The 15,937-nt window shown below is 38.5% G+C and overlaps 1 protein-coding gene across 4 annotated transcripts in view; it reads right to left on the bottom strand.

The window, feature by feature from the left end:
• Nucleotides 1-5,806: 5,806 nt before the first annotated feature.
• PMS1 (PMS1 homolog 1, mismatch repair system component) overlaps nt 5,807-15,937 on the bottom strand; it is a 64,468-nt gene continuing 54,337 nt past the window's right edge. For all 4 annotated transcript variants that reach the window (XM_054722721.1, XM_054722720.1, XM_054722719.1 and 1 more), the window contains 3 exons: nt 13,264-13,394; nt 9,166-9,326; nt 5,807-5,993 (listed from right to left, as the gene is read on the bottom strand). In XM_054722721.1, the coding sequence (XP_054578696.1) occupies nt 5,829-5,993; nt 9,166-9,326; nt 13,264-13,394 (457 nt within the window). In that variant the 3' untranslated portion in view covers nt 5,807-5,828. The remainder of the gene's footprint in view (nt 5,994-9,165; nt 9,327-13,263; nt 13,395-15,937) is intronic.

A 15,937-nucleotide genomic window follows, 5' to 3' on the forward strand; every position in this document is an offset into this window, starting at 1 on the left:
TCAAAGTCCCCCCCCCCCCCTTTTACCAGTGTTGTTCTCTTAACTGATTCAGTAATGAGATATTTTTAATATTTAATACTATTCTACATTTAATTCTAAATTTTAATGGGTATTACCACTCCATATCTGGTACCTGAGCTAGTATAGCTGAACAACAGGGAACCAAGTAGTCAAGCATCTCTTTCTCCACATGGCCCTTCATCTCGCTATCGTGTACTTTCATACAGACTGGCAGACACAGGGTAGAATGGCTCCTTTTTTTATTGATTTCAGAGAAGAAAGGAGAGAGAGAGAGAGAGACAGAGAGAGAGAGAGAGAGAGAGAGACAGAGAGAGAGAGAGAGAGAATGAGAATGAATGAATCATTGATCGGCTGCCTCCTGCACACCCCACACAAGGAAATGAGCCCACAACCGGGGCATGGGCCCTGACTGGGAATTGAACTGTGATCTCCTGGTTCACAGGTCGATGCTCAACAACTGAGCCACACCGGCCAGGCTAGATTGACTTCTTATGAGGTGACTGACTTACCCAGAGAAACTGTTTCAATGTAGACAGAGGAAAGCTGCCAGGCTTCTGTGACTTTGCCTTGGGAGGCAGGTAGACTCACTTCTGTTATAACCTAAAGGTCAAAGTAGTCATGAACTAGCCCAGATTGAAGACAGTGAATGGAGAGACTCCACCTCTTGATGCAGGAATGTGTGGACAAGACAGTAACTATAATCGTGCCATTTGGGAGCCAGCTACCTCAGCAACATTGTTGAGAATATATAAACCCAACTTCTGGAAAGAAAGAATGATGTCCCATAAGAAAAGCCTGTTTCTTCTTGTCATTCATTTTTATGATCTAAATTACATAACATAATTAAAATGCCCGTGAGAAAAGTCTAACTTTCCAAGTGGAGAACCATAAACAGACTCATATTCTGATTAAATTTTAGTATATGTTTAAATTAAAAATGTTATTTGTATTCTATCTCAAGAGCCTAGCATTTGGCCAATGGATTATGTACTTCCTTGTTAACACAAATGTGGTTCCTAAAGCAGTATATAAGCATCACCTGAGAACTTGTTAGAAATGCAAAATACCAGACCCTATCCCAGACCTACTGAATTACCCAGGTATTTTTACAAGATGCCCAGGAGATTCACAGGCATGCTAGTTTGAGAAGTGCTGCCGCAGGCCATACCCATATAGCAGGATACACAGAATATCCTCAAAGCTGTCATCTGGAGAAACCCAGAAAACATGCAGTCCTCTTCTTCCAACTTTGGGAACAGAGAAAGATTGCACCTGACTTTGGTTTTAATTGTGAAAATAGCTAAAACTTGATGGCTCCTATAACATCTTTGACAAGTTAGAAACTGCATGTGTTGAGAGGAAATCTTGTTTTTATCTGGAACATCAAGGATGATCACTATGTATGTGGGAAAATGTTTGATCTATAACAGATTTTTATGTGATTCGGGAAGCTAAGGAGAAAAGGCCAAAAAAATTGCAAACTCCCAAGTAGATAATAAGTACCTTATATACATTTAGCTATTTACATGTAAAAGCACATGGACATTTTTTTTTTTGCTATCATTATCAGTGAATTACTTATAATACATAGATGCTCCTTGACTTACATTAGGGTTACATCCTCATAAACCCATCACCAATTGAAAATATCCTAAGTCAAATGTGCACTTAATAAACCTAACCTCCAGAACATCATAGCTCAGCCTTATCTACCTTAAATGTTGTCAGAAGACAAACTAAAAACTGCTGGTAACATAGTACACTATAAAGTATCGGTTGTTTACCAACATGATCATGTGCCCGAGAGGGAACCGTGGCTCACTGCTGCCCACATCATGAGAGTATCATACAGCATACTGCCTACCACTAGTCCAGGAAAAGATCAAAATTCGAAAGTAGTTTCTACTGAATGTGTATTGCTTTTGCATCATGGATAGTCGAAAAATCCCAAGTTGAACCACTGTAACTTGGGGACCTACTGTATTTTTGGGCAGAATAGCAACACTGTCTTGCAAGTTAATTTGCTATAATTGATCAATGTCTTTAGATAAAATAAAATTTAAAAATAAAGATGCCCTTCTAAATTAAATAATAAATTAACTTTTGAAAACATACCATTTTCTTCCAAAAATATGATCAATCCATTCACAATTTCTTGCCTGTTTCTTCTTGTCATTCATTTTTATGATCTAAATTACAGAACATAATTAAAATGCCTGTGAGAAAGTTCTTAACAATCAAGTAAGTTCAACATTAAAGATAAGTCTAAATTTTTCAGCCATTCCTTTGTCTTGTTAAGGATCTAGACATAAATGCTACCTAAAAAATTATATTTGAATATATAAATCCTTTATAAATGAAGATCTTTCATTTAAGGGACAAATAGAAACTTTAGGTTGGTTTCCAAAAGGCCTCAGATACAAGACTAGATTAAAATTAAACACCAGATTCAATCATCTTTTAAAAAGATATTGAGTGGTTTTCGTAGTCTGCAAGGAACTCAGGACTGGCTGACATCATACTGACTTCTTAGTACATAAAGAAATGGCAAATGACCTTCCATTCCTCCAGTAATCTATTAGCACCATAAATTAACAGAATAAGGAGATACCAGTTTGGTTCTATTATGGCATCGTCCCAGGGAATCTAAAGCGTACACTGCGAGGCGACGAGGGCCTCAGTAACTGTCAGATAGATGTTGTTGCCACACAGCCTTTCACTCAGTGTGGATCACACGTTGTGTGAATTCTCAAGTAGCCTACTCAATTGCTCTGACTTAAATTTGGCTAAAGTGTTCTGAACCTTATTGTGTACGTTCCTGATTCAAGCTTTAATGGTTTTGCCAGCCGGTATGGCTGTGGTTGAGTGTTGACCCAGGAATCAGGAGGTCATGGTTCGATTCCTGGTCAGGGCACATGCCTGGGTTGTGGGAGTGATCCCCAGTGTGGGTGTGCAGGAGGCAGCCAATCAGTGATTCTTTCTCATCACTGATGTTTCTCTCCCTCCCTCTCTGAAATCAATAAAAATATATTTAAAACACACACAAACCTAATGTTTTTCACAATCCTTAGGATAAGATTTCCCCAATCCTTAGAGGCTTATGAGAACTTTATGATCAAGGCACTGCCTATCACTCTAACCCAATCTTCATTTACTCAAGATCTAGTGATACAGAATTCCTTTCGCTCACCAATGAGCTGGCACCTGCTGTTCCCTCTGCCTGAAACACCGCCCTTTCCTTCCAATTTCTCCCATCGATTTCTCCCAGTGGGGAGTGGATACCCCTGTATCCTCCCAAAATATATACATGTCCTCATAATACTTCACACTGCAAGTTTTTCTCCTCTGGAGGGCCAGGGATGTCTTCTCTCTGTATTGTGTTCAGCACTGAGTGTGACACTCACTAAATGGCGCTGACTAGGCAAAGGAATGAGTATACCACTGAAGTGCCGAGGGAGGGTTTGTTATAGGGACTGCAAGTTCAATTGCGTAGGGTGGAAGAAAATCTACTTTTCCTCTCATTCATTTAAAAGATTTTATGGAAAAAGTGGGCTAGCTCACGAGCATTTAAATCTGGTCAATAAGTAATGTAGTGGTAATTACCTGAAAAGAGGTCATTCCATTCCTGCTAATAAATATTCACAACAAAAAAGGAAGAAACATTACAGAATCTTATGATTGTGTACATGGGGGTCAAATTCAACATCTTCATTTCAGAGATGAAGAATTAAATGTCTAAAAGTATGGTCAGGGTGAGGGCTTAAATTTGAGGTTTTTTTTGGTTACAGAGATGGCAGATTTTAGTAAGAATCAGTAAGGAAAACTAAACTGGCCCTGATCCCGCCCACTGCTACTACCCCAGAACCCCCCTTAGAAACAAACGTTGTAGCCCGGAGTTGATCTAACATCCCCAAGAACGGCATCAGGAGTCCTTTATACTTTCATTCCCCCCACTTACGTTGACCCTAATGACTCTTTAGGGCTTATTCTTCATTGCAGGTAGATAACAGTGGTAAAGAACTCGAGTTCTGGCAGAAGTCTCAATAGTACCTACAATCCTAAGTTTACTGTGAAGATCAAACAAGATCATGCAAGGTAATGCACCATGTACTCAGCAAACAGGTGGCAAATACCTGCTCTCATTACTGCTAACCTGATTGGCAGAATCCAGAACTGGAAAGAGAAATGTGTTTATTTATTCACCCCAGAGGTCGTTGTAGGACGTCTTAAACAATCACACACAGATTCAGCTAGAAAATGAGCCCAAAATTTCGCTTAGGGCTGGTTCAAATGTAAAGATGCAAATTTCATCATCCTCTTTATCTCCATGAGCTTTTCTCAATTTACCCAGTAAATTAAAAAATATTTCTCCCAGAAAGGTCTCTCTGAGAAGGATCCCCAATTTTTAAAGGGGTTAATGAGGAAAAAATAGTATTTGGGTTCTGGAAAACAAGGCAGTGTTGATAGGAGAAAGGCCTGGCTACAGGGAGAATTCCAGGTATCACAACTTGCACCTCTTATATAACTCAAGGGTCTTAGCAATTAAAAATTTCTCCTTGAGAAATATGGGAGGTGGTGTGAGTGTGGCGATACTATATCCTATAGTATATTTTACTTCATACAACAAACATATTCATTGGAAATCATGTTTCAATTTTTTATAAATGAAGTATTTTGATGCATTGTGGGACCTGTTTTTTGAAAGGACATATGGGGAACAAATAATCTTAACTTAAATATTCTGTTAAAAATGTAGATCTTGCTCTAGCTGGTTTGGCTCAGTGAATAGAGCATTGGCCTGTGGACTGTAAGATCTCAGGTTCGATTCCGGTCAAGGGCACATGCCTGGGTTGTAGGCTCGATCCCCAGTGGGGGGTGTGCAGGAGTCAGCCAATCAGTGATTCTTTCTCATCATTGATGTTTCTCTTTCTCTCCCTTTCACTTCCCCTCTGAAATCAATAAAAATAAAAATAAAATAAAAAAATTGAACTTCCCATGTCCTCTGACAAATTTTAACCCCAAAGCCCAATAATGTCCATATAAGAGAGGTCAAAGGCAGAATTTTCAGTTATCTTTTTTCTTCCTCTTCATTTTCTCGCTTTGTCCCACTTCCTGTCTCACCAGCCTTCGAGCAATGATTGACAACTTGTCAGATATGCCAGCCGAGTATGATTTCTCCCTGCACAGGGCTAAGCCAGTATCTTAGTCAGCTCAGACTGCCTTAACAAATACTATAGACTAGTGACTTAAACTACAGATATTCCGAGTTCTGAAGGCCAAAAGTTCAAGATCAAGGTACAGTCTGATCGGTTTCTGATGAAGGCCACCTTCTCTCCATACCTCACACTGGGGGCAGGGTGCCAGGAGGGAGAAACGAAGAACAAGCCAACTCTCCTAGAAGGGCGATAATGCCACGGTGACGGCGCCCCCTTAGGACTTCCTCTCACCTAATTACCTCTTCAAACACCTCACATGGGGGTAGGACTTCAATGTATTAACTTGGGAGACACAGTTCATTTCCTAGCACCTAGTAAATCAACCACCCAAGAATGCTATGGATTTTCAATTTTGTTGCTTACAACCAGTTATTATAAAGGCTGGTTCTTCAAAATAAAATGAATAGTCTATATTAGTTTATTTAAGTTCTCTACAGTTTAAAACATTTTTCAATATATAAACAAGCCAGTAAATCTTCACTTAAAATAAGTGAACCAATGAACACTGTTCAGAGATAGTTCCAACACTGATTCGTATTATTTATGACCAAATCAATTTCAACAGTAACTAATTTTCTTAAACATGTTTAATCATGTAGCTTCTGGAAGATGAGTTAAATGATGAAAAAATGGGCGACCATGCACACACCCTTTAATTTCATTTCCAAACTGCTGCTTCATTCTGTAGATGATGTCTTGGATGTCCTCCTTCGGTAAGTACATGGGTAACTGTCTAGATAGACGCACCGCTTCTCCCTGTGAGGAGAGAGCCAGACATTTTTACTGTGATACACCCGGAGGCAGAAATATGTTAGTCCTGGCAAGAAGGAAGACAGAATATTGATTATATTCTTTTTTATTATTCATTTGCTCAACAAATATTTATTAAACACCAGTTACGTGCTAGTCATTTTTGTAGGTTACAGGAATACAGCAGAGAACAAGACAAACAAGATCCTGGCTCTTGTGAAATTTACATTCTAGTTCAAAGAAACAGAAAACAGAAAAGACAAAGCAAACTGCAGTAATGTGTACAAATTAAACTGAGCAACACGACAGAAAGTAATTGTGTGGTTAGGAGGAGCTTTCTTGAGGTGAGCTGACATTTAAGCTTCAATTTAAACAAGAACCAGGATGCAAGTATCCCGGGTAAAGACAAGCCTTTAGGCGGAGGAGCAGAAAGAATCAAGTGCCCCGTGTCAGCGCAGCCTCATTACTAAAGGGGAGCGAGGGGAGCAGCGGCACATCACCCTTTAAACGGGTGAGCAATTTGGGTTTTCCTCCGAAGGCGCAGGGCAATAACCAGCGGGTTTTAAGCAGGAGCCCGGCGTTGCTTTCACAAGTGGCATCTGGCTGCTGTGTGAATGGCTTGAGGCAATCACTGCAGGCCTAGGGAGAGTCTGACCAGGGTGAGGGAGTGGACAGGAGGAGGTGTGAAGACTCCTGGCACCAGCTGGAGGTGGTCAAGACTTACTGATGGACTGGCTATGAGGGATGCAGAATGAAGGACCCTGTCCGCATTTCTGGATGGTCATGCTGTTTTCTGAGCCAGTGAAGACTGAGAGTCTGGGGTTAAAATGGTATTAGTAAAGCTGGCTTCTTTTAAGGTTAAAAAAAAATTGTACTTCGAAGATTTTAAATCCTAACATTATTCTAACCACACAGCCTCTCCTATTATACTCCCAACCATCCTACTCCTTTATGCCAACGAAACCTATTCTTTTTCTTCGCTTTGACCTTTAACCTCTACAATTCCTCCTTATTCTCCTGGTCCACTAGCAAGCATCCTTCTGTTATCTTCCCCTAAATAAGGTACGAGGAGTGAATAAGAATAAAGGACACTGTATCTAGCTTCCTGCATTCCTTTTAACTCCTACTAAATCTAAAGGCAGATTCCCAGTAGAATGTAATTAATCTCTCTTTCTCTCTCACACCCGGAATGGTTTCTTGTATTATAACGTGTTCAAACTCCTTCACATCCCCGTTCTCCCACCAGCCAGGCTGCCCCCTCCACGTTCGGATAAACCCTGCCAAGCAGGCTGGACAGCGACCAAACTGCTGGCCGGTCCAACACCAGTCAGCTCCTGGGAGCCCCACGCGCCTGGAAATCGTCCTCTTCTCAGCAGCCTCCTCGCAGAGTGCCGACGGCTCTAAGTTTCGTATCTTTTCTCCTGTTCCCAGATCCCAGTGCCTCTCCAGTCCCTTCACTCGCAGCAGACAACTCTCCCAGTCCTTTACACACGAATCATACATGACTTCTCTCAGGTTTACCTCAGGGTATTCACATTCACGTTCCCTCCCCTTCTGCTCCTGGTTCAGAGAACGGCTTCTCCTTCCTAAAGTTTGTATCCTGTTGCATCTTCCTTCCTGCCTCTGTTGGAACATCTACTCTCCAACCTTTTGTGTCAGTGTTTTCTACCAAATTCAATACAAACACGCTAACACCTCTTCTCTTCCTTTCACCACCACTGTCTGACCGCTGACCCACGCCTTCCACCCCTATCTTCCACTGTGGCTCTCTTCAAGGTTATCACTTCCATGCAGCAGCCACACCTAATGGTCTTCAGCAACTATTCCCCTATGAAGAATGTAATTCTAATATTTAAATTTCTTTCTTCCTTTGAACGCCGCCCCTGCCCCCGCCCCCCTTCTCCTTTTACTGTCCTATCTTTCTCTGTTTCACCTACCGTATTTTCCGGCATATAAGACGACTGGGCGTATAGAAGCTTTTCCTGGGTTAAAAAGTTCTTATACGCCAGAAAATACGGTAATTCAACCGGACCTTAAATGAAGCATTCCTGTGGTTGTGGTTCTGATAGGAGTTCTCTTTTATCCTAGACTATCTTCCTTTAAGAACCACACCCACTATTACCTTACTATAATGGTAGGTATAACAGCAGTAAAAATATTTGTATCTAATCCCAAACACTTTCTTCCATTATTTCTGAAATCTTACTTCTTCCCAAATGGTTCTTCAATACACAAACATGACCCACAACTCCTTCACGCACCCACTCCTTTTCCATTCCTAGAAACTGGCCACATTGAATTGCCCCGTGCGGGCTGGGAAATTCCACAAGACAGAGTTCCTGTAGGACTCACAGAAAGCCACAAAGACAATCTTCAAAAAGGCAAAAGTGGACTTCCCTGCCGAGGAAGCCTGACCCTCAGAATGCAACGGGCAGACCAGGACTCAAGTCTAAAACAAAAACAGCTCATTTTTTTTTTTAAAGGGAGAAAATAAACTTTACTAAAGATAAGGTTCACTTTAAAAATAATACCAGTCAACCTTGAGGGATAAAGGCTCAAACAGAGATAATTACTACTGTCCTCCCACCACTATTAAATGTGGACATTTAAAAGTTTATAATCTTCCTCCACCCTCTCTTACAACATATTTTTTATTGTTGCTAGTATTGTAGATGTCTCCCATTCCCCACCCTTTACCTCTATTATTTTTTAATTTATTTTTTAGCCCACTGCTGCATATCTCATATGTGCTAGAAAACTTCAATTTCCATTTACTTAATAATCTACCTCTTTCATTTTCTTTCTCCTCTTTTGCTCTTGAAAATCACATTATAGTTCTTTTTACACAAGTATTTGGTATTAAGATGGAGCAATTTTGAACCCCTTCAACAAAACAAAACAAAAACAACACAACAAAAAGAACTTCACTACAAAAAGTCTCATGCATAAGGCTCTTTCTCAATATGTACTCAAGGAATAATGTTATAGTAAGAATCCATCACAGTATACACAACCAGCTATTTTAAAGGAGTTTTCTTTTTTCTTAATAGTATTTCCCTCTTGCAAACAATAATAAACCTTATAGAAACTTTACTATTTTGAAACCATTTATTATTTTATTAGGAACAGTTAAGTATCTTAAAACCTTAGCCAATCTACATAATTGAATAATGCATACCTCTAAATAACTTATCACTTTGCGAGGTCTACATTCATAAACTTCTTTTGCATTTTTGTTGATTATAGCATTAAGAATTTCTTTTAAATCCATCACGCCATAGAATGGAAGACAGTTAGCCATTCCCTCTATTTCTAAGTAGTTTTCAGCAATGGAAACTCCTAAAAGAAAAAAAAGAAAAACATCAAAAAATACCATACTTATCGTTAGTTTAGTTGTGTTTGAATTATATTCCAGAAAATATCTATTAAAAACAAAACCACTGTTTGAGTATTTAGTGAACCTTCATAGAATGCAATATAGTCAGACAAAGTTCTGCTCCTTAGTTGGGAGAACAAATAATAATTTCCCATAGGATTTCACATTTCCAGTAAGTCACAGTGTTTGTAGAAACCACATGAGCTTTGTATCATTTAATCCCAATGACTGCTGTTCTGTTCCCTGCATTTGTTTAAAAGATTTCCTTCTTTAGAGAGAAAATGGAGTCCCATGATGTTTATTAAAACAAAAACTGCTCTAAGTGTTTTCACAACTGCTGTTGTTCAAGTTCAAGCCTATTGATTTAATACCTAACTTAAAGGCATGGCTTATTTCAATGATCATTTTAACTTACAAATTATAAAAATACATAGGAATTTTCTTTTCCAGCTTTATTGAAATATAACTGACATAACATTATATAAGTTTAAGGTATATCAAGTATTGATTTGATATACATATGTTGCAAAATGGTTACCACCATAGTGAGTAGCTTATTAATATACTAGAGGCCCCATGCACGAAATCCGTGCAAGAGTAGGCCTTCCTTCCCCCGGCTGCCAGCAGGCACTCGGGACCTGGGCTTCCCTCGCAGCCCTGGCTTCGTCCAAAAGGATGTCTGATCTAATTAGCATATTATGCTTTTATTATAGATTATTATATATTAGTAATTTGAGGAAATGAAATGCTAACATTTATTCAATATATTTTATTAGGACAGTGTGTAAAACTGACATGTTATGTATTATTTAAGCTACTCTAAATAATTTAATGATTAAAATAAAACTAAAAACTAGCTATACCATTGAATATAAAACTAGGTAAAATATTCATAATAGCACATATTCACTCCAAAGCATCAAATTTTGCATTAGAATGCATGTTACGATTTTGGAAAATAGCAGACTTGTTTTCTTTGGCTGTATCTGTGTGACAGTATTCTTCATATTGAAGTCCACAGACTGTTACTTTGAAGTAAAGAAAATGAGACAGTCCAAAGCTGGAAAGTGGCATAAATGAGCTACAAATGGATGGACAAAAACAAAAAAGAGGAGTGATGTAGCTTGAAGAGTTTCGGACCCTGATATGGCGATGATCCTATCCCTAGCTGTTCTCACTTAGGCCAGTTCCTTGACGTGGACGGCAGATGCAATAGCGGTACCCTAACCAGAGCAGGCACCCTGTGCTCTTCCTGGGAAACAACCGACGACTAGAATAAGAACATGCAGGATCAGCCAGTAAGTGATAAAATACAGACTGCAGTGAATGGAGACAAAATGAGAGTTTGAGCAACCAGGGGAACTTAAGTAGGACTTGAAACAGGAGTTAGACAGGCAAAGAGGAGGTAGCAGAATATTCTAGTTCACAATTACATATATATAGATATGGAAATTCACAAAAATATTAGTCAAGAGACTTGTTACTAATATGATTTGATTGTAAAGTCTAATGCCAAATATATTTGCCCTGGAAAACTGTACACATTTCAGAGAATTACTTGTGGACATGGGTGAAGAGCATTTGGCAACAGATGAGGAAATCAGCACTATTTTAATCTCTGTGCTTGCAAAATTCAGATATAAAAAACTTAGATATCTGGAACCATGTGACTATAAACTTTCAAGACATTTCCATAAAATTCTGTGAAATGCTTCCTAATTTTCAAAGAAAATGCTTCAAATTAATAAGTGGTTTGACAAGTTTTCACTTCCTAAAATATGGAATTCTTATTGATGCAGAACAAAAAACTATGCCATTAATAAGCAAAGTTTTTAGGGTCACATTCAGAATCTTTTCCCTCTAAGTCAGATGTATTCTTCCTATCTTTCACTGCCTATATCCAAAGATGTTTTGTAAAAACTGGCAAATTGTTGTTCCAAAGTTAAGTCCAATACAACAAAACTCTCACTAAAAGAAAAAGAAATGGGCTTTAAGAAACACACGGCATAAAAATTAATAAAGAAAAATAACCAAAAAATTAAGAAAGAAAACATGAAGGTTTTTAATTTGATCTGTTATTGACAAGATATCCTCATGATAATCTGTTAATTCCAAACTAATCAAGTCAGTTTGCAGATGACCGTCTGAGTGATTTTTACACCTTTGGTGCCATGCAAAAAGTACGGGCATTCAGTCAGACTTAAAAAACCCTATCTACAAGCTAAGAGCTGACAGCATCTGTCGGAAACTAACTGGTAGCTCAAAAGTAAACATGCTCTTGGAACAGATAGGGCAGTTACCCTAATTTTTTTTTTTAAATTGCTCTGATGACATCTTTCAAGAAAAAAATGGCACCAGCCACCAACACCAAAGAGTTAATTAGGAAAGTAGATTAAGTCAAGAAGAAATGTCTTGCTACACACACACACCTTGTTTCACATTGCAAATCAATTAAAAATGTGCCAGGGTCCCGAAGAAGAAAGATTTCTAGAAGGACGAAAAGAAATGACTGCACGTCAGTTCAGGCCAGAGAGGAGTGCGAAAGGATGGGAAGAAAAGAGTATCCGAACACCTATCACTCCGCTGCTGCACACTATGCTGACCGATGACGTAAGTGCTTTGGTTAGTTGCTCACTACTTCATGATGTAAATATCTCAATTTTAATAGGGAAGCAATACAACAAATTCATTAAGACCAGGCTCTAAAAGATAGATTACGTGGGTTCAAATCCTGGCTCTACCTCTGTGAACCTTTAAGCAAACTTAACTTCTCTGTGCTTTGGTTTTACCACCTATAAAACGGGGACAGCAATACAGCCTACTTCATAGGGCTATTAGAATAATAAATTAATACATTTAATATTAAGAATATTCAATAATTACTAGTTGTTATTGATGAAGAAATATCTAGGCTAACTCACTTTCCCATAAACAGTGTTTAAACAGCAGAGTTGGAATTCAGACACTCTTCACTACAAATCTAACTATCCAAGACCAAGGCAGTGAGTAGGTAAGAAGTTCAGGTAGGTATCCTTAAAACTGAAAAAGCCAAGTAAAATTAAAGTTTAGAACACCAAAGTATTTTCAGTTTATACCCAATTTCATGGTTTTGTACATTGTTTTCGCTTATTTTCTTTTGAGATCTCAGTAAAACATTCCTTTAAAAATTGTCAACACTGTTTTGGTTGAACTTTGTTTTTCTACATTTTGGTCACAAGTTTAGGAGTGGGTGGAAGAAGGAACAGTATTATCACTCTTGGTGGTGCCTTCGTGAGCCCTGGTGCCAATTTAGGAAGCTAGGACAGAAGGCGGTGAAGTCCGGAAACCATCAAAGAACAGAGCAAGGGCCAGCCAGGAAAAACTGAAGTCTCCTAGCCAGAGGAGCCTTTTCTTCTCCCCGCCCAGTGAGTTTCAATACCAACAAAGAGTGTATCACACAGTCTTTTTAGTAAAGCCAGGGGATCACATCATCCGCTCCCCAGACAGTAAGAGGGCTGGTGTTACACGTGTAAGTGAAAGCAATGGCACCATTTAAGAAAAAGAACGGGCCCATTTTTGTTAGGTTATTCCAGGAGCTACAGATTTACCTCTGCTTTATCATCTAAATGAGCATTCAATAACTAGTTAGAGCAGGCATTTGAATACTGTGACAAAGAATGGCAACTAAAACTACTTGACTAGTTATGGAAATGCAAATTCAAGCCAACAGAATGAAAGAGATACCAAACTTGCTTATTTCAGACAGATGTGACATGTCTGAAATATGACTGTTTTTACACGGCTGACGTACTTTTAGTGAGACGAAAATACACCATGATACCTCTAAATTATGAAACCCAAATGTGTCTCCTGGAACAAGATTTATTTTTCCAAGTCAGGAAATATTAAACCACATCATACCTGGTATCAATTTTATCTTGAAACCATTTGCTGTAAGGCGAGGATCGGACAGGTAAGTTGATCCACTGTAGCTTTGGTCACCTGCTGTCATTTTATATAAAATCTCTAAATAATGAGATCCATTAAAAAGACTGAAAAAGAAATAATGGTCTTTTAACTTATTAAATACGTAAAATAAAATTTAAAATTTTATGGAAAATAGTTAATCTAAGGGCCTTTTAAAAAGTGTTATTAGTAACCAAAATACAAAGGTATCAGTAACCCTGTAAGGAAGTTTATTTTTTTACATTTCTGTTAATATTTTATAGAAGACCTACCACATACAACATACAGGAGGAAGGATAGATATAAAAGACAGTTTCTATCTTCTATGATGTTATAAATAAAATGTAAAATAAACAAGTGTGCTCCCTCAATATAATACAAATGAAAACTATACCTACAAATGCATTTATACCTTTAAACAGACACATAATATATTGCCAAGCTACTCAAGTGGTACAGCCTCCATAATTTCCAGTTGTTAGTCAATAGTAAAAAGATCAGCATATGTATCTTCTTCCAGGAACTTATAAATTCAGTAATTCGGACCTGGGAGAGCTTCCTTCAGGCATGGCATGTTTGCCAGCAGTGGCGTATGAGTGGCATAGGCTTTAAGCAAAGTTCTGAGGTAGCCAAAGATCCTCTAGGGCACAAGTTAGCCTTTCATGTTGGTTATGGGCTCAGAGTGCTCACCCATGTCCCTACAAGAGTGTCTGCTGGGGTTGGCGTGTGAGCAGGTACCATTTTCCCATTCAGTCAATGAATGTTTGAGTGCCTGTCACGTGACAGACACTGTCTTAGGTGTGCAGGGCTCTGTTCTCTGTTTCTGTACAAGATTTTAAGTGGCTGTTTCTTCATTACAACCCTGGACCCTAGAAAAAGTAAATGAATAGATGATGTTTTTGCTTATCACCTCTGAAAGGTAAAGGACCCCACTGGCTATGACAGCAGATGCCAGAGTGAAAACTTGGGCTACATTCAGAAAGTCAATCCGAGAGCCAGTGGTGGTGGTGATACAGCACAGCAGCAAATGGGGCAGGCTCTACGGTTACTGTCTAGATCCAACTATGCATTAGCCACGTGAGCCTAGTAAGTTACTTAACAGTTCTATGGCTCAGTTTCCCCACCTATAAATATGGGTAATGATAGGACCTATCTCTCAACAGGTATGAAGATCATGAAAGCAAAGGGCTTAGAAAAGCTCTTTCATAAGTAAGTGCTCAATAGACATTAGCCATGGTTGAGCTCCTGCTTTGTTTTACAGCTCTCTAAATTGCTCCCTTCAGAGATAAGCTACACAACCCTCAGGAGAATTCTAGTGAGAAAACTGAGTCCAATCCAAAATTACCCTGTCCATAGCTCAGTTCTGAAAAACTTACATTACTAACTGTAATGGGGACATCACATTTCAGAAAACTCCAGATACACCCTAGCTCTTTTTAAGGAAATAAAGAGAAAAGTATCAGATATTTGAACTGTTTTAATTCAGCTGAAGGCTGCATTCATTCTTTTTCTGATGCTTCTTTTGGCAGTCCTAAGTCAATCTATAGAGATGCTGGATTTTAGTTAATGCGATTATTGTAGCCTTAATTATAAAAGGTAACTTTAACAAATGTTGTTCTGTCCCATTTTTTTTTTCCTTCTGGTGACAGGGTCTTTAACACAAAGGTTTTAATATATTTTACAAGTAATTTTTTATTTATTCTTAGAAGTCTGAAAGAATTATCTGCAGATGTGTCCTAGGGAACAAATCCTAATTATCTTTCCATTTCAGGTTTTTATCTCCTTTGATGTACCTGTGATTCTCTTCTACCTGTGCCACACTAAAAAAGAAATATTAAGTATAAAAAAGGGAAATATTAATGTTATTAGTTATTCATTTTTACAGAAAATAATTTGCTCATATAGGATGTAAAAAAGAAACTCTGTTTTAAAATCTATAATAGCCCTAGCTGGTTTGGCTCAGTGGATGGAGCGTTGGCCTGAGGACTGAAGGGTCCCAGGTTCAATTCCGGTCAAGGGCACATGCCTGGGTTGTGGGCTTGATCCCCAGTAGGGGGCATGCAGGAGGCAGCTGATCAATGATTCTCTCTCTTATCACTGATGTTTCTATCTCTCTCTCCCTCTCCCTTCCTCTCTTGAAATCCATAAAAACATATTTTAAAAAATAAAATAAAATCTATAATAAAATCAGTTCCAAAATAATAACCAATGGATGAAACATTAGATGGAAAGATTGATAGGGAACTTAAGGTGGAAGATTAGGCTGTCACCTGCTGACAAGTGCCTTTGATGGGATGAAATATAAAGCACGTGGCACCATCTATGAAGCAGTCTCATCAGAAAGTGGAAACTAAATCCATTCAATGCTCCTGAGCTAACTTCCACTGAAATACAGGAGAGGGAAAAACAAGTTGACCGCCATCTCATGGAAGCAAAGAGACAAATCGAGACTAGACATTCCAATGAACAAGTGTCGGTATTAATAAAAAGTTAATGGTGTGGTATTAAGATAGATTTGTGAGCATACTAAATGTAACAGTTGGACTTGGACTAGATACAAACTGAAAATTTTAAAACTATAGGAAAGACATTTTGAGACAATGAGGAACAATTCCAAGGAATTATTATT

The sequence above is a fragment of the Eptesicus fuscus genome, chromosome 11, assembly GCF_027574615.1.
Source record: "Eptesicus fuscus isolate TK198812 chromosome 11, DD_ASM_mEF_20220401, whole genome shotgun sequence".
Lineage (NCBI taxonomy): Eukaryota > Metazoa > Chordata > Mammalia > Chiroptera > Vespertilionidae > Eptesicus > Eptesicus fuscus.